This window comes from Thermobia domestica, chromosome 4 (genome assembly GCF_964235325.1).
Source record: "Thermobia domestica chromosome 4, izTheDome1.hap1.1, whole genome shotgun sequence".
Lineage (NCBI taxonomy): Eukaryota > Metazoa > Arthropoda > Insecta > Zygentoma > Lepismatidae > Thermobia > Thermobia domestica.
In genome coordinates this window covers 222,099,721-222,120,149 of record NC_137457.1, presented here as the reverse complement: position 1 = coordinate 222,120,149, position 20,429 = coordinate 222,099,721, and the positions used below count along the sequence as shown (strand labels likewise).

At 34.3% G+C, this 20,429-nt stretch overlaps 1 protein-coding gene across 2 annotated transcripts in view; it reads left to right on the top strand.

Moving 5' to 3' along the window:
- The first annotated feature begins 279 nt into the window (after positions 1-279).
- LOC145683874 (potassium voltage-gated channel subfamily KQT member 1-like) overlaps positions 280-20,429 on the top strand; it is an 802,890-nt gene continuing 782,740 nt past the window's right edge. For both annotated transcript variants that reach the window (XM_081755499.1, XM_081755500.1), the window contains exon 1: positions 280-461. In XM_081755499.1, coding sequence (XP_081611625.1) covers positions 328-461 — 134 coding nt within the window. In that variant the 5' untranslated portion in view covers positions 280-327. The remainder of the gene's footprint in view (positions 462-20,429) is intronic.

Here is a 20,429-nt window from a genome sequence, read left to right as displayed (position 1 = left end):
TATAATAGGTCTAATACTAATAAAAATTAGACTACTTGTATCAGTAAATAATCTTGCAATTCCACCTCCCCTATCTCAAGCAAAATCTGAAGCGATACTGACGCTTTTAGCAAAACATTTTTGAGTGTTCTATATTACTTTTATAAAATAACATTAATTTGTCAGTTAGTTTTATAAAGTTGATTAAATAAAAATAGTGTGATATGTAATACCTTCAATTTATTGTGAAATCTTAACAGCTTAACTAATGTAATGTTTTTACGTTCCTGTTTCAGCCTGACACTCCAGGATCCCCGGGAAAGGCGCGGCCGGCTGAATCAGCCACGGATGAGTCTACTTGGAAGGCCACTCAATTACCGCGCCAGTCGCCGTGACGCTCGATATCGCCGCATACAGAGCAAAATATATAATTTTTTGGAGCGGCCTCACGGTTTACAGGCTATTTTATACCACATACTTGTGTGAGTACTACTTTACAATACTTAATTTCTTTATAATATTATTAACTTACTGTATTCAAGTTATAAAACTTTACTTATTAAGACTCTTCGCTAGCCTTGCACTTATAGTAAGACATGTAAATTTTACTTCCGAAATAACTAAAAAGAAGAGATGGCACTCAACAACTCACAAGTTTCCATACGAATAAGGAATAACATGGTAAACTGGATAGTTGTTTCAATTTAACTCCTTGTAATGTACCTTACAGTTCGGGTAATGAAATTTTTGTTCGGAGGGACCCAATATTTTTTGAACGCACTGTGTACTGTAGATTTTTCAATATATATTTTTTCGGTCCATGTAGTAAATTCATTTGTTCGTTTATCAAAATCAATGTAAAAGTTTTGAATAACCTAGTAGGAATTATATTTTGGAGAATAATTTCTTTATTTATACATTGTTTTAATGTAAATCCTCTATTTGGGCATTTCAAACGGATGAGTATTGAAATTATACACTTTAATGCTATACGAAAACATAGGTACACAATTGACAGAAATTCTTGAAATTATCCACCAATATGATATTTGGCAAAATAATTTAGACCCCCTTCGTCCCTCTGAGATGCTCATATCCTCTCAAGTCAGGTTTCATTCAGTGTTTACTATTTTCTATTCGCTTTATATTCTCCACCGCCAAACCCTTTGTTATGATTGGAACTATTTTCTGACGCTCTCGTATCAAGGCGCAATTCTTGTCATTCTCTACCTGGAAAATTTGCGAGCAACAACGTAATAGTTGGATTCGAATAAATATTTTGATTTCTCCACGAAAAAGGCAGCAAAAACATTTAAAATTAATTCTAATTAAGAAATAGATACGTTGAAAGCAGAAAGGTGTATTAAACAGTAAAATTCTCCAGTGAAAACAATCAGAAAATCAGTGAAATATGGACTTCAACCCAAGCGACGTCATGTTCGTAAATGTTAATAGCTATGGCAAGATTCTTAGTGAAGTGCATCGAGTTTCGGTTATTCTTTAAGTGGTCTTTCAGAAACAGTTTGAAGATTAGTGTTTCCCTTGAAAACTCTCCTTATCCTCAAAATTCTCCTGATAGGTTGCGATAGGCCTGTCCTATCATAGCTTTTGTTTGTATACGTAGTATATGTGATTTTTTACATAGCTTTCAACGGAAATTTGTTGAACGATTTTTGTCAGGGTTCTTTTCCCTTCAGGAAAGGGACCCTTGCCATTAGTAGTTTCAATATGTCCTTCCTGGGGCACTGGAAATTATCTTAAAATTGGGCACTGCCCCTGACAAATATGATTTAGTGAATTAGGAGGGCCATTTGGGTCTGATTCATTCCGTTCCTTTTCCAAGTTCCCGAGCCGATTGTTAATATGGTGAAATCTAGTGATTGTTAGTTTTACGTATAGTCGAGTTGTGTAATAATATAGATTAGTATGAATAGTTATATGTGTTAGTATTTGCTTTCTTAGTTCATGTGTGATATAGCATGCGTATGTGTAATTTTTGTGTTGTGGATGAGCATGTATAACTAATTCATTTAAGGGCACTGTATTGTTGTTCATCGTTTATTTATCATTTTGATCCATCGTAATAAGTGCAGTGATTCATAATGAAAATTTATAGTAATTCCGTACGTTATTCCCTAGTATACTACTTATAGCTAGACAATAATAGAGTGCAAAGAATATTTAATCGTGCATGGGTTGTTTTCGTACTATCAATGCCCTCTCGTGTCGAGTTGAGAATTATTCACCGCTAGGGTTCTGTTACGCTAATAATTAGTGAACTGGTCAACACGAAAATGACCCTTTTTTGCTATAAATGATGAGTAAATATTAGTTCTGGCCCATAAGACTAGGTATTTAAATAAATTACATTGCAGATAAATTTTCCTGAAAAGCACAGTCATTTATATAGTCCAGTAATAAAATTATTAATAATAATAAATCTTGCCCTTTCCTTTAACTTGAAGTTAGTCTATATGGTATTATTTTATTGCCAGGCTGCAGTTTTAAATTCTCTCTTTCCGTTGCTTTCAGTGAACGATCGCATTGTTGATATTTTCTGACATATAATTACATGTAATTTAGCATATTGAGTTTTTATTGCATACAAAATAATTTGAAGCCGTGAAGTGAAATAAATTGTAGTTTGCTGTGAAAGAAATTCATATAAATTCATAAAAAATCACACGTATTACTTAATGTACTATAATAATTTGTTGATTTTAATATATATAATAAGACTGCTTTGGGCAGTGTTGGGCATATTGATAGATTATAGGATGTCTGAAAAGAAATCTACGTTTTATAAAATGAATAAATATATAAATGAATAAGTGAGTAATGATAATATTAATGATATATAATATGGTAGAGAGTATGAATAAATATGTGCCCAGTGGTAAGTTTTGCTACAAGGTATTGATTGTATGTATATAATAATAAATATATTAGTACATTAACTATTACGTTAGAATTTTATGTGAGGATAGTGTGTTGTGTACAAGTGACGGGTTGTATTTTCACTTCGTGGCTTGACATTTAATAGTAAACATACATACTAACTAATAATTCAGCCTGACGACACAGACGGTAGCCATATAGCAAATAATTCCCGATGTTTTCAGTTAATCATAGAACAGAATAGATGTTTGCAGAATTGGTACAGTTCAATTATACGCGTTCAGCATACATTTGCGATACTACTCTACATTTCTAAAAAATGTTTTTTTCCACGTCACCAAATAAACTAAGTTCACTACTGTCCGCAGAGGTGACGAAGTGGATACGATTGAATAATATAGAAAATTTAATACAGCAGAATCTCGTTATATCGTACCAGGCGTCGAAAATCCCCAATGTCCATGAACTTTCATTTCTTCTACTACTATTAGACATAGTGTTTTGAAATTAGTTGACGTCTCAAGATGTAGCGAATCTTGCGCACTGAGAGCGACTAGTTAGATTTGGCAGACAACTTACTGGTACACATTTTAGTTATTTATTTTTTTTTTAAATTCGGCAAATCCCTTTTAGGATTTATTCTGTTTTATTGACTTTAGTCTAGTTTTCGATATTTTACTCGGAATTCTTCTCAGTTTCTGAGGGGTCGGATATTTTTATTTAGTAATTCTAAGTTAGAGACCACACTGACTTCCCGGCAGTGCCAGAGTCTCCAAGGTTTCGGCTAGACACAGCGCGCAGTGAAATTTCCATAAATCCACTGTTTGTGGAAAATTCGCTCAGGACACGGACTAGCTTGTTGGCTTGGAGATATTTATATTAGGCTACGTATTTAGTAGGCCAACCTTTTTCGGTATATGAAATCATATTTGGCTGTGGATTGTTGTATGTCAAAATTCGACCATTTATCTTTGTAGTCTTAGTGTCCTACTTATTCCTTTCTCGCCAATTTTCTCCTTTTCTCTATCTATCTCTATTCTTTTCTTCGAGATTTTTTCTTTCTATATCATTTGAACTTGACTTACCAACTGAAATGTCGCGAGACACGATTCGTAGATGTATTCATTCATATGGAAGGTTAACGAAATGTTTTCCATCACATTTTGACCCACTGCAATAGTGAGCGATTGGTTTAGTATACAATAAAATGTTATTTTTTTATCATTATCCGTTCAAAATTCTGCGTTGGGCCAACAGTCATTTCTACTTTTGTGTCCGTTGATTACCATGAATGTGAATGTTGTCATTGTAGTTTGGGCCCGAAAGTAGTGTTATCATTTTAGAACCATATATTTATACATATTCTGTGTTCACGTGCCTGCCATTCGAATTAAATGTCTACCTGTTTTAATAGAATGCTTGAGAATACTAATTTTATCATTATGTGCGGTTAGTTATTTGTAAATTTGCGATATATTTCGGATTCTTTATGTGAAGTATATATATTGAGATATAAATAGGTGTGAAATATAAATATGATATTTAAGTAAAATGTATAATGGTGAATTGAATAAATAAATACGTGTAAAGGGTCTTAGTATCTTACCCCGAACGGTCCTTGCTTGCTATAGTTCCAAAATATCCGATAAATGTAAATGTTAGAAAATATCGTCGCATGATATATATATATTCTCTCTTCAATGTTTGTGATATTATTAGGTAACATATGTAACGACTAACATCATCTGTATTAAACCTCTGCATGTAGCATGGGATTTAGGCAGGTCGTCGTAACCCTAATGTATCCTTAAATCAACCCTCAAGGTAGTAAACTGAAATCATTCTGTAAAACTACATTTCGATTTCCATCAGTCCCGTACGAATCCTCAAATTCGACCAGTGTTTCCACCTCAGTAGTCGTGTTCTCAATACAAACGAAAGTCCTTCTGAACTTGGAGAATTCTCGTTCCTTTAAATGCCGTGTGAATCTAACGATAAATGTATGCACTTGGTAGTGCAAGCTGATATTAACTGAAAGATCGCACATGAATGGGATAGTAAGTGAATGACAGAATAAGTAACGTTTGTCACCGTGATATCAGTAACGAAACTTCGTTCTCTTGACCCCAGAAATGGAAGAAACGTATTCGATAGACACCTCGACGAACAGAATATGTGTCAGTTACAATGAGTAAACATAATCTTGTGTGTTTATAAAAAATGAAATGAAGTTAAATGTATGGACACCAGAAAGGGTGCTTTGATAATACCCTTTAAGGGGTGATAATACATACAATATTATAGCTTGTCTAGAGCTACGAGAGAGGACTCGTATAATTACTTTAAAAAAATTTCATATGAGATAAAGACTCATTCCTAACCATGACCTCAAGTTTTTTTTTTTTTTTTTTTTTTTTGTTTTCCCTCACTCATTATATTGTAGACTGCAATTACTCACGAACTTATATCGTATTTACCGAAAGTTAAATAAAAATATTTTTCTTTCCTTTTAATCTGTTTAATACATATAAATATATGTGTATATATCCTTGCATTACTATTGTTCAATCTCGTGTGTGCATTGACATATTTATATGTATGTTTATTGCATGTTTATAAATTCTGTCTAATTTCTTCATAGATGTAATAAATGTTCACCAAATCGTAGTTAGATGGTTTCTTTGAAATATTTTTACTCATGTTAATAGGCCATCCTGTATGTATGTGAGGGTATGTTGAATGAATGATAAATTTAGTTTCAAGTGGTAGCGATTAATATTGATTAACTATGAATGTGTTCATAATAAGTGTGTAATGGCATGTTGTATGTATTAGTGTATGACAGAGGTCATGAAAGATAACCAATTCTAAAGTAGTCTAAATCGGCTCTGGGAGACAAGCCAAAATAACAGGATGAGCCTGAATAACGACAGTCTTTTCAGAAATCGCAAAACTTTTATGCGTGGAAAATATGCACTTTGGCTTATTTTTCTTGGCTGATTCCAATGTGTGTTCGATCTTCATTACAAAAATTCAAATACTGGATAAAGGTTATTTAACATTTCGAAATAATAGACAACCAATTAAATTAAAACTTCTCGTAACCTGGGCTGTGTTAGAGCAACTCCCACCTGTGCAGTTGCCTGGATCCAGGTCGGGATAGTATGAGGAAAGATGTGTGTCTTCGGGATCACTTCAGAATTGATCCTCAAGTAACAACATTCGAATATGAATCACATTGTAACAACTATTCAATTTCCTTTACCATATTTCCATAATTATCCAGTAATTCTTTATCTCTAGTTCCTTCTTCCTTTCTCCTTTTCCTCTTCCCCTTTTCCTCCTTTCTCCTACCTTCTTCTCTTCTTTCCCACTTCTTCTCTTTGTAATAAAACTGAAGAGGGGTCATTAAATTGGTTTGATGTTTCTTTTCGCAAGTCTGATATGAATTAGTTAAGTCTAAAACATATATATGAAGGAAAAATTCCAAAATTTATTCATTTATTTTTTTTTATTTCATATTTGGCTAAATTATCATAATTACAAGATAATCAGATTTCAAAATATATAGCGACTCCCCGTTCCCATTCACGGTGATTCTTTTCTTCAACCTGATGATGTGGATTAACTGTAACGAAGATTTACAGTATGTTTGCCAACTAGAAATAGAATGCATACCACGGAAGAAGGAACAATGACTGTTAAAGGTTTACCTACTTTCATGCGGTCTGCACAATAGTTGTTCTAGAAAAAGTCATCCGAGGTTTTATTCTGTGAAGTCTTTATTTTCAGTAGACACAATGTTATGGGCAGCAATCCTCAGCTCTTTGTTCCACATCTCATTTCTGTAATTGCCACAGAAGGAAAAGAAAGAAAAAACGTTTCACAAGGTGCTTTCAAACAATTGCCTCATTACATAAGTCTGGGCTTGTTTATAACGTGACATCAAAGGTAAGATATAGAATGGTGATGTTAGGGAATCATTTATAGGAGGTAAACGCGATATTACAAGTTCGAAGCTTCAGTGCTAGAAACCTTATTTTGGAACGCATAATCTCTTACTTCACTCCAGGGCTTAAATATTTCATCTTATTTTCTTTAGAGTTTGTTGTTTGGCAACACCAAAACTGTATGAGACATTGACCTACAGCTTTACAAAAGATAAAAAAGACACAATTCCCAAACATTGTGCCCTGAGTTTACTTAACGTATTTCAGTTTTCCATCCACGTTATATTTTCTCAATTTATCTCGTGGAGGTCACATGTAGATTTTCCGATGATTACTTCACAATTCTTTCAAAAGAAATGAACTGAACGCCATTCTAAGTCTGTCTTTTCCCTATGAATATACACATAAAATAACTGTTATTTTTAATAATAATAATGTCGATAGACATGACTGGCAATAAACCACTGGCGTCCGTATAGTGAACAACACTGATTTCATAGTCTAGATTAAGGGTGACACTCAATTTAACCATTACTGACTGCGAAAAAAAACTTGAAATGAGCGCACTTTTCCTGAGAAGTCTAACTAAAATCAGTAACTAGAATAAAATAGAAAAATGAAGGAAAAAATCGAAGTAAGTCAGAGAAAAAATTTTACTAGTTTAGAATATAAAATTAGCAAATCCTTGTTTTTGCAAGGGTAAGAGAATGAGTATGTGCAATTTTGTTCTGATCATCTGTAGGTTGACTGCATAGGTTTCTGTGCTTGTAAGCCGATAGATGGTACTATTGCTTTCGCTTCTGGCAAGTTTCAGCATTACCATTTCAGTTCAGTGTTGCCAATTTGGGGGAAAAGTCGCTAAATCTAGGGGATTCGCCTTCCAAGATAGCGACAAAAAATAATTTTTCCGATTAGCGACTTTTTTGGTGATTTTAGAATGACGATTTGGCGACTTACCTACAAATCTAGCGACTTTTGTGCTGCGAACAACTTGTCCTAAAATAAGCACTATTAGCTCGAATCAGTTCAGATATGTTTATTCCTTTTGCTTATTTGAATCAGTGCAGGTGTTGACGAGCTGGGAAAGTGCATAACATTTATCTCTATATTCCCACTTTGATTGCTGTTATCTCTAACCTACTCATGGGGATCAATCCCAGCTTTTAATGTCCTTTAGTTTACAGAGAGAGAGGCACAAATAATACATTGCCGATAGCAAACAGATTATCTGTAGAAGCGAGAGTAGAAGTGAAGTGTGTAAGATTTTTTCCTAGTCTTTAATTTTGTTCGTTTTTCTAAACTCATTTTTGATTTCGCTGAAGCAAAATTGATCATAAAGTTAAAAATGTATAAAAGTGAAATAATTATTAGATATATATGTCTTTCATATATGTTCTTGTAGCGTAGACAGTACTATGGTTTGAATTGATCAAGTATCTTATATATATACACACACACACACACACACATATATATATATATATATATATATATATATATATATATATATATATATATATATATATATATATATATATATATATATATATATGAAAGGGGCAAAATTCCACGAAAAATTTTTTAGCGACTTTTCACCCAAAATTGGAGTCATTTCATCTCCTATTTAGCGACTTTTTGTATTAACTTGTTGGCAACACTGTTTCAGTTCCAGTTTGCTGTGCACTGTTGCAAAATAAACATGGCTTTCTCACAGCCCACTTACACAACATAAGAAATGCGTTTTGTATTCCATTTTTTTTTTAATTTGAAGGTGAACCAGCAGCTGAAATGCATTCAAGATTCCCATCATAACATGAGAATCATGCTTAAAACGGCAAAGTGTTTACCAAGGAATAGAAAATTTCAACGGTCGTCGAACAATCATGAAGAACAAAAAAATAGCAGGACGTGCGAGATAGATTCCAAAACAATTCACTGAAGAGCATAAGCATAATTATATTGACAACCTGGTAGTACCTGCTGGACCGTCATACTAACGCAGGTGATTTTTTCAAAAAAAAAAAAAAAAACGAATCATCATTGGTGTTCTCCTGCGGTGCAAATGTACAGTGGCGCAGCCGTGTTTACTTCGCATCAGCGCAAAGTGAACTGAAGTAAGAACGCTGAAACCTACTATAAGTAAAGACAATGATGCTATCTATCGGCTTGCGAGGGCAGAAGGCCGTACAACCAACCTACAGAAAATTACAATAAAAGTGCAGATACTTACGTGCTCGTAAGAAGGATAGGTTGACTCAATGGAAATTCGACCGAAATCACTAAATAGCAATTAGATTGTTCTCTCTGAATAAATAAGCGTATGGGTTGTAAATAAAATATTGGTAAAAATATCAGAAAGCAAGTATACTTGTGTATGCACGATCGTGCACGAAAAGGGTTTGGAAATTGTTAGTTCTGACCATTGTTGAAGTTTGCAGTGCTAAAAAGCAATTGGTAAAGCCAAATAGTGATAGTGTCGTGCATGATTGAAGTGATCTGTGTTGTGTGAGGTACCCTAAAGTATGTTACCGAGAACTGAAATAGCGTTCGTGGATAAAAATCCAAGTGGTTCATGGCAAAAGGTCGTGTCAGTGTCATGAAAGGGAGCAGGAAGATGTAACAATAATACCCCATCGTATTGAAGAGCTGCATGGTGAGTTAAAGCTTTTCGTTCTGACCGAGAGAAGACGAAGTTTGGAGCTGTATAAGTTTTCCCTCCATTTCAGAGGATGAAGTCCAGCTAATGCAAGCTGTTCTTGAAATTGATCGTCATTGGACTGTCAGAAAGATATTTGTAGAAGTTTGGCTTACTTATCTATGTAGAAGATTCTTAAGGACTAACCTCAACTCTTGTTATCACGTGGCAGGGATCCAATTGTTGGGCAGATGGCATTGGGAGGTCTTGGGGCACCCACAATGTTCGCCTGAAGTGAATCAGTGCTATTTTGACTTTTTTTAAAGGTTGGAAAGAAACACCCGATCTCCGGGTTTCCATACAACATAGGGCGATCCAACACCAAGATCAACAACAACAACAACAAAAAAATCATCACCAATGCCATACAACTCGACAGTGGAGTTGGTAAACAATGCAAGAAAATGCAGATTGTATTGAAATCCTATGATGTGTTTGACACAATCCATTCTTTAAAATGTATCATCTTTGCTACCAGTACTTTATTTACAACCAGTGTGGCCAACTTGGGAAAATGTAGCTAACAAGACAGAGAAAGAGAATTCAACATTCAAGACAGTAAAAAAATGATGTTTTGATTTGGGACCTTTTTGGTAATTTTTAAATGACTATTTGCTGACTTGTTTACAAATCTAGAGGCTTTTGTGCTGCGAACAACTTGTTCTTCTGTAAACAGGTACTACTAGTTCCAATCAGATTATATGTTTTATTTCTTTCTTTTAATTTGTTTTCAGTAGCGCAAGAGACTAGAGTTGATTCCTTAAAAGTACTATCACACTTCCACAATCCTGGTTTGTTTTTTATTACCTTTTATCCTCTACTGAAGAACAATTTCAACCTTTAATGTCTTTCAATTTCCACAGCTTCCATTCGGAAGCACAAGTAGGCCTACTCTAATACAGAAGTGTAAAGTGAAGCGGGTGTTAAATTTTTGCCTTTGTGAACTTTTAATCTTTGAGCATTTTTAAATCGAGTTATAACTTCGGCAAAATAATATAATTGCCATCAAACACATTATCTTATATATAAGGAGTGTTACGATAAAACCCCGTTAAGTCCAATTTTCCAAATTTTAGACGGGAACAAAAAAATCAAAATTCTTCAGGGACAAAGGAATATTTTTAGACAAAGGAATATGGATAAAAGCATTGCAATAACATGTATTAACTGTCACTTTTGCATGTCTTTGAAACTTCAGTGCTCTGAGGAATTAATGTAGGGTCTATTACGATGTTGGACTGAGCGGGTTTTAGCATAACAATAACTTAAAACAAGGTTAAAATTCCTTTTATAAATAGTTCTCTCGTCCTGTTTCACTCTTTAACGTTGTGTTTTCAAGATTAAGTAATTGGGTTGATAAATGTATTTCAATTTTAAGTACCCTGACTTTTAATAGCGAAAACGTACAATGTATTCCAACCGAAACATTTTCCTCGGAATACTCGTCAGAATATGATGTAAAGAGTTACTTGGTCTTGAAGCAGCTTTAATAGAAATGACTGATTGATAGCAGTACAATAATTGACCGGAGGCCCAGATAAGTCAAAAATGCTTGTGAAGAGAATAAATTATGGATTCAACATAGCTTAGCATAACAGGTCAAGTTTGTCATTTTTCATTTGGATCTAATGGGTGTAAGACGATAGCATTTTAGCCATAGATAGCAAGTACTTCAGAGTTCATTTTAGAACTACTGAGATAAAAAAATAGATTTTGTTAGAAGAGTGGTATACAATATTCTATAATAACTACAATGATATAATTATATTTGAATTAATAATACTTGTATTGACTTGAAAATGATATTTCTAAATATTCTGTCTGTTTTTTTTTTTTTTTTAATGTTCAGTTGAGAATAATCTAATAGTAAGTACAATACTTGCTGTTTAATAACTCGTTCATAGTCCAAACCACTCTCAATAATAATTTTAAATTTCATAGAGGTAGTACACTTCTAACCATTAATTTCAATTAAAAACGACTAAGTAAGTTGATTTGGTTCAATTTTGACACTTTATAGAAATTTTACCTTCCGGTCTCGTTGCTGCCTGTGACCTGGCGATCAAATACAGCGCTGCAGTTGAACAAAATTTTAATAACGAATTCGTGCAATTCTACTTCTAACACCACAACTTGTTAATAATTAATTATGGCAATTAACCTATTCATATATTATAAGAATACAATTTAACATCTTTCTCCTATTTTTAACAACCGATAGCCTATAGCAGAAGGCTTAAACGAATATAATAATTTCGAATAGTATTCGAGAGAGAGAGATAAATTCAAATATGGGGACAGAGGTATATACATTTACAGATGCAAGGTTAGAATTGAAGAAACAAATGATCAAACAGCATCCACATTTAAGAAAACTTTGATTTTGTGAAGTATAAAAATCAAAAGTCGAACATATAGTAGAAGTTCGAGAAATGATTATTTTATTTCCTAGAATTATGCCTTATACTTTAAAGGAGACGGATATTTGATAAAACTGAATGATTATAAAATTAAATTGTTATACTCGTTCACCAAGAATTGAATCCGAGATCACATACACTAAAGTAAAATGCGCTAACCGTTAAACCAACAGAAAGATCTTGTTAGAGATCCAGACTAATGTGCAAATAAGATTTTCCATATATTACAACGTTATTTTTAGATCCTTCTAACTTCTATACCTCTTGATCAGAACCGTTTTTTAATAGTTTCGGATAGTGCTTTCCGAGCATATATATTAGCGTGGAGCGAAAAAATCAAGTGTTCGAGTATCAAATTCTAATAGAGCTCAAAACTTCCGTTTTGGCATGCTAATGAATCGAAAAGTAACGAAAAAATCACACTTCGGATATTCAGTTCGCTCAAATGGCCTAAAGTTTGAAAAATGTGACAAAGAAACACCAAAGTTTACCTTTACGCGTAAAAAAAAATCAGCTTTTCAAAGTTTGAAAAATGTGACCAAAAAAAAAAAAAAATTATCTTTACGTAAGAAATATATAGATTACTCTTTTTCCATTTCTATAGTGTCTGAGTACTTTATTTTGTTGTGTGTGAACATGTTTGTTATTAATTAGTTAATGTGAGTGATTTTATACATTTTATTTTCATAATGATTTTTCAGCTCTTCCCCATTTCTCAACTTTTTTCCCCTTGAAATAGCCCAGAGGTCACCACGAGGAGGTGGCTGCAATTCGAGTTCCACCCATACCCTATCCTACCATCCTATCAATTTAGATGTGCTAAGGATGTCTTAAATTCAGATATTTTATCAAATTTTGGTATTGTGAGTATTGAGAGCGAAGTTGCTCTAATGTAGCCAACTCTGTTTTCTTGTTCGCACATTTTCCTACAGACTCTGTAACAAGTTTGATACATCTTTCAACTTCCTGAGTATGGCATGAAAAATTTAAGAAATCAAATTCATGAGCAGATTTGTCATGCATAAGTGATAAGATATTATTGTTTGTCAAGTTTTCGAGCACTGAAGGGGGCGACAGCTTTCATTTTCTCCAAGCTATCAGCTCTCTGTGGTCCGTGGCATCCTGTACCTCTCAGTTCCTTTCGATGGCTGACATGTGCAAACCGGGTACTTATATATATATATATATATATATATATATATATATATATATATATATGGTTGTACGTTTCGCAAACAATTCCTACAAACGAACTCAAAGTGCTTGTCAATTACATTATAAAGACATATTCTCCTGTCTGGTTCGACATAAAGAGGTATCAATCAGTGAAATATGGACCTAAACATATTTTGAAGATGGCTCAAACAAATGCTAAACAACATTAGAAGAAACATCGATCCTGTGATTGAGAGAAATGCGTTCTTCTGTCGTCCAGAGAACATATTGTTGGCTATGATATTGGATGAGAGACAATACGTGTGAGAGTTGGGTTACAGGAGAGTGCTAGAGGCAAAAAATCAAGTTCCGATGGGGAAATCTGTTAGAACTTTTATGGCACCTTCAATAATTTTTTATGGCACGGACTACAGAGAGCTGATAGATTGGAGAAAATGTAAGCTGTCACCCCCTCCAGTGCTCGAAAGCTTGACAACAGAAACAATAATATCTTATCACTTATGAATAACAAACACGCTCATGAGTTTGACTTCTTAAATTTTCCATGCCATACTCAGGAAGTTAAAAGATATATCAAACTTGTTACAGAGTCTGCAGGAAAAATGTGCGGAAAAGAAAACAGAGGTGACTGTATTAGAGCAAATTTGCTCTCAATACTCACAATAAGGAAATTTGATAAAATATCTGAATTTAAGACATCCTTGACTAAATCAACATAATTTAGCACATCTAAATTGATAGGATATCGTATGGGTGGAACTCGAATTGCAGCCAGCTCCTCGTGGTGACCTCTGGACTATTTCAAGCAAAAAAAAAAAAAAAAAAAGTTGAGAAATGGGGAAGAGTTGCAAAATCATTATGAAAATAAAATGTATAAAATCACCAGTGGCGTATTTACGATTTTATTTCGGGAGGGGCTTTGCTAACTTTCGGGGGAGGGGCTTTGCCTGGAAATGTGAAAGTTCTGCAAGATATTTCATTTACTTTACTACACTAAGTAAGATTTCGGGGGGGGGCTTAAGCCCGGAAGCCACCCCCCTAAATACGCCACTGAAAATCACTCACATTAACGAATTAATAACGAACATGATCTCACACAACTAAAATAAAGAACTTAGATGCTATAGAAACAAAAAATAAATAACCTGTATATTCCTTGCGTAAATATATATTTCTTTCTTTTTTTGTCATTTTTATTCAACCTTTAGGCCGTTTGAGCGAACTGAAGATCTAAAATATGATTATCATTTCGAGCCCTACTAGAATTCGATACTCAAAAGTCTTATTTTTATCGCATAAAGGTAAACTTTTGTCATTTTTTTTTCAAATCTTAGGCCGTTTGCGAGCACTGAAGATCCAAAGTGTGAATTTTTTCGTTATTTTTCCATTGATTAGTATGCGAGTACGCAACTTTTGAGCCCTATTAGAATTCGATACTCGAAAATCTGATTTTTTCGCTCCACCCTAATATATCTATATCTATATCTATTTCTATATCTATCTATCTATCTATCTATATATATATATATATATATATATATATATATATATATATATATATATATGAGACGTAGCAGTATTTCAGTCGCTTAACTTACACATCTATGATGCATCTTATATATTGATTTTTGACACATTGCAACACCTGCTTGGGCGTTTATAATAACTATTCCTAATACAAATAACAGTGTTTCAAATTTTCGTGTCTCAAAATTTGGAAATATATTGTCATTTATGCTTCGAGAGTTGATATTGTTTAGGTACTCTTGAAGAACATGGTTTGTCAAAAAGCGTTCTCCGTATGGGAGTGGTTAACGTCTTGGCTTTATAACTGAGAGATTATTGATTCGAAACCCGTGTCCAAAACCTATGTTTATTAAAATTCATCATATTAAGATCCAAATATTAAGATCTTTCTCTTCCTGCACAATTATGATAATTCAGAAAGAATTCTCCATCTTAATTCGACAGCAGCGGGTGCTCGCAGGTCCGACTGAGGTAACTTTGATTCTTATGCGTCACAAAATCACAATTTTCCTGAAAATATTGTAAGGTTCCGCATGTCTTCACACCATGCTGTAACCTTGTGTATACTACACGTGTTGGCACTAAACAAATACAACGCAGACGACAGTGCCGAAGAGGAGTCGCCCACCATCGCCGACAGTCGGCAAGAAGAAGATCAACCAAGGTAGCCGAAATTTTAGGTTAAAAGACAGCAACACACCTCAAAAATCGTCAATCTCTCCAGGTTGATCTAACCACAAAATCCCTAAGGCGTCTGGCCCTTGGGAACATCTTTACCCTCTCACGACGCTTGGTCAATTGAGAGACACTTTTCTTAAAAGACCTACGACGCTTGGTCATTTGATTCCCTTTCTCTCTCTCACGACGCCCGGTCACCGAGAGACACCTAATCACACAAATCCATTCCCTCTCCCGACGCCTGGTCAAAAAGCGTAACCTTACCTACAAAAGCCTTACGACACCTGGTCATTGAGTTCCTTCCACTTTCTTGCCTAAAATATTAGAGGAAACTACTTATTGTGATATATTTCTGTATTCAAGTGGGTCTTTTACAATAAAAGGTGATGGGAAAGTCCAATTTCCCGTGTACGATAATTGCTCTACCTTACATAAATAGAGAGAATTTTACAATATGGAAGCTGTCCTATCGTTTGTGTCTCCAATGTAATCTTGAATATATGAATGTATTTCTCTATGTCTCCATATTTGAATCTCATTCCCTCCTCTCTCTCTCTTTCTCTCTCTCAACGATGTCACTCGCTATCTCATATGACCTGGAATCAAATCTCCGACTCTTGAATTCAGATGGAAGCACTCTACGTATGGTCCATCGTGATTCCCTATAGATTCGTCGTTAGAAGGCTGCGGGCGTTTAGACATTTAAAACAGGAAACAGAAACACAGAGCTCAGTAAAACTGTCTCTTTCGTTCTGGAAGTTGCTCTGCCCAAAATCCTCCTTGCAATGGGTGACCAATCATAGAATAAAATGGATGATATTCTGGTAAAAGGTGAGCAAGACCTGTATGTAAAACAGTCATGACATCCCCAATGACCTAAACATCTATCAGCAGTGTTAGGTCATTACGAGAAAGCTGGCTTAATATACAGTAGAACTTCTCTAATCCGTCAGTTTGGGACTGGGGATACGGTCGGAACACAAACTAGGTCGGATTCTCAGAAAATACATAAAAATACGAATTTACACTAAAATGAACAATCTCTGGACTCAAAAATGACTGTGTTGTTCTCTGCAGTGAAAATAAACGAACAGTAAGCGCTAAAAACTGCAGAGTACAGTACAGAAAACACACAATGAAAGAAACGATACCAGAGATGACGGAGCACTAAAGCGGATATGCTGTAACAGCAAGTAAACAACAATGCCGCAGTAAGCGGCACTAGGCCTCGTGAGTCGGGACAAATTCGACTCGAGCACGGCCTGATTAACCGGAGTGGCTTACCAGTCGATGACGGACGAGAATGGTTCTACTGTAGTTCCTACCCCTTCTGTGCAAAATGCCTTACTTTTTTGAATTTCTGGTTGCAGTTTCTTTTAGGATGTTTTTCTCATCAGACGTCGTACGAATTATTTGATTTTTTAAAAGAAATATCTTTTTCAATTATTTCAATTACTAAACCTCTCTTAGTAATTACGTATTCGTTAGGGAAAACCACATCAAAATGTGACCAATGGTTCTCGATGTGATCGCATACAGCCTTACATACATACACACGTACAGATCAAACTAAGAACCTTCTTTCATTTAAAGACGATTACAAAACTGCAGTGAGTGAAAATGAATAGGTTTAAAAAGATTTTTTTTTTTCGATCCGTGATGGAGTTCAAAATATATCGACATATTCTATATACTATTTCTGAAGTTTGTAATCCTTTAAAATTCAATAAATCTTTAATGTATCTTACTTGTCTGCTTTCAATATAGATATTCTTTTCTTTTTGTTTTTCTCCCTCTTCATGGAAAATTAAAACGTTGAAGTGTCTTTGAACACGGTGAGCTTCCCTTGTTGATATTCTTCAGCCAACAAATTCGATTTCCGGAAACTTTGTTCAACCATTTTCCGCTTCAATCTTTCGTTCTTTCTTTTTTTTAATTGTATGTGTGTCTCTTCAGAATATGTACTTGCATGTGTGCGTGTATTGTCTATCTCATTCTCTTTTTCTTTTACTAGTGTTGCCAGGCCTACTTTTCCTTCAAACAATAGAACACTCTGCTTATCTCCGTTTTACATATAGTAGAGATTTAAAATGCAATAGTTGTAATTAAACTTCGTATTTAGACACAAAATTATTGCCAATTGGCACACAAAATTTGGTTGAAAGTATATTTATATTAAGCGATGTAAATTTTGCATGATAGTTACAAATTATTCACAGCAAACAAAATTCCGTGGGAAAAAATATTCATATTATGCGTTATATAATTTACATGGGATTTCTGCGAAGAATAGAATTTATGCAGGGAACATTCATTTCGTGTCGATCCACTGAGAAACATATCGCATTTGGTATCGAGTATACTCATCGTGGTATTTATAGAGTAGTGCAACAAGCTTTCTGAACTTCTACACTATCTTGAACACAGATTAGAGCCTTTTGGTTACTGCAAACACATTTCTGATGGACGCTGGATGAATATAACCTATCACAATATATACTTGTATAATACGTCAACATGCATTAAAAGCTGTTTCAATCGAACAGCTCATTCAATCGAACACCTTCTTCATATCATTACAATCTATCTATATTATAAAATTGAAAGTGACTATGTTTGTGACTCTTAATCTTTTGAACTACCCGACCGAACTCGATCAAAAGGTGAGATTTGGGCCTGGGATGATTTATATCTATTCCCTTGGACGGTAGAACTTCTGGGAGTGGAAGGGGGAGATATAACAAATAAATAAAACTTAATAACTCCTGAACTACCCGACCGATCTTGATCAAATTTTCAACACAGATTAGGTTCGGTTCTAGAATGGTGTTTATCATTTCATTTTGACGTTTCATTTCCATACTTAGTTCTACTAAAAATCGGAAATGGCAGAAATCATAACTTCCGATTTCAATAGTAACTGAGAAACAAACCAAACTATTATGTCATACAAACCAAACTTCTTTACGTGATGTACACGTTCTAATGGACTGCTTTGGTCTCGATTTCTTTTAAAGAAAGTAATTTCGTGGGAAACAGTTCAAGAAGAGTACGAAAACCACAAAGAAGAATCGCAGGATGAAGATTTCGATTACCTTCAGGTTAAAAGTAACAGTAAAGAAAGACCGGAACACATTTCGAATAAATGTGTGAATTACAAAAGGAGGAATAAGAAAATTATGAAAGTGAAAGAAATGATCCTGAAAGAACATCAAAAGAAGAGGATAAAAGTATATGAATTTCGAAAAAGGATCTGCAAACTTAAGAAAAAAAAACTTGATTAGCGATATCTGGACCTGGAAATACAAAAGAAAATCAAATGCATGGAAACGGAAGCACTGAAAAGAGGAAAAGAAGAATCTTCACAGAAAGAAGGAACGAAAGAGAATAAGAGTTACTAATAGAGTATGGTTTAAGATGTAAAGGAAGAATAACCAACGGAAATTGAAGAAAGGAAAATAACACATGAATTGAAAATTCCGAAGGAAAGTTTCGAAGTAAAAGTAGTAAATGCGTAAATTGCTTTCACTCGTTCATTATTTCCATTATCGTTTATTTCATATTTGTTCTGTGTAATGATTTGACTGTGCCTGGTTTTCCTACTGATACTCTCTTGCACTAGTCAACCTTGAAAACAATTTATACATACTTTTCTATTATTTGAAATCGGCTCAACTTGTGATAGACAGGTTTAGTTTTCATTATAGCATAAAATTATCTTTAAGTTTTAAGTATCCTTATTGTTTGTCTTTGCCAATAGTAGTTTATTAGTTATTGTTAGTATTGCATTTATGCTATTATTCATAATAATTTGCTTTATGGGTTAACTTTGGGTCATATGGTATCTCCCTCCGCCATTGGTGTACTGTGGCCAATGGCCGGGAAAGTATAGTCTATTTTTTTCTTTTAATTCTGATAGAATATAGATTACTTTTGTCCTACATTAGAAATCGAAATCCTACATTATCCTACATTATAAATCGACATTGTATAATTTTGATATTAAGTACTGTTTCGAATAATTGTAAATTAAGTACTAGAATTGAGTTCTAGATTGTTAGAATTGAGTTCTTCCTAAGTTTATAAAACATCTTACGATACTTGTACTCTATTCTGTATAAATAATTATGTTTACAGCAGTATCTTGTATGAGAAGAGAGAAAATGAATATATCGTACTAGTGTCAATAATCCGGAATCCGTATGGACTCTGTAACTGGATCTTCTCTTCAGTCTCCCTCTCATTTTTCACTTATAAATAACACCATTTACGTCACAAAGAATAAAATATCTTACTAAATTCATCACAAATAACAAATCGGGTGCGTGTACATATAGGATAGCGTACTTGTTTAATACATTAGAGGCCGCGGTGGCTCAGTGGTAGAGCGTTCACCTCTGGTGCTTGGGGTCCCGGGTTCGATCCCAGCCCCCGCGAAGTGAATTTTCTGGTGGACAAACACCGTGTGCGTGGGTTTTCTCGGGGTTATTCCGTTTCCTCCCACTTTCTTCATTCCACCATTTCATTCATTACTCATCATCACCGTCTCCTTTAGCTTAACTGGCATAACCGTGGGACGTAAAACAAAGATTCCATTTCATTTTTTCATTTTATTTAATACATTACTATATTTGCCGCGTCATATGATTCATTTTACTTACTGTCACTAAATTATAATCCTACTGCTATTACGTGAGGAAGTCAATGTAAAGTAATGTAAATGTGTATTGATATATACTGTATTATAATGAAACACGACGGTTAAAGGATTAATTAAATATACGTTGGAATACGATTATGTACACTGAATAAATGTTAGTTATGTTCATGGTGGATGAGTCATATCTAGGACAGGAATTCTAGTACTTAACTTAGATGTTAGTGTGAATAAATTTGGAGGCATGTATGAATGTTTACACTATTATAATTGTACTGGCATAATCGTCTTGACTGTAACCGATGTGATGAGCAAATAACTGTTCGTGTGCTATATGCAGTGATGACAAAAAAGAGTCCTATATTCTACAGTTGTATTTGATTTCAATGTCACCTTATGGAATGCATTGCGTATTCATTCCTGATGTGCTTTACTCAATTTTGGTTCCT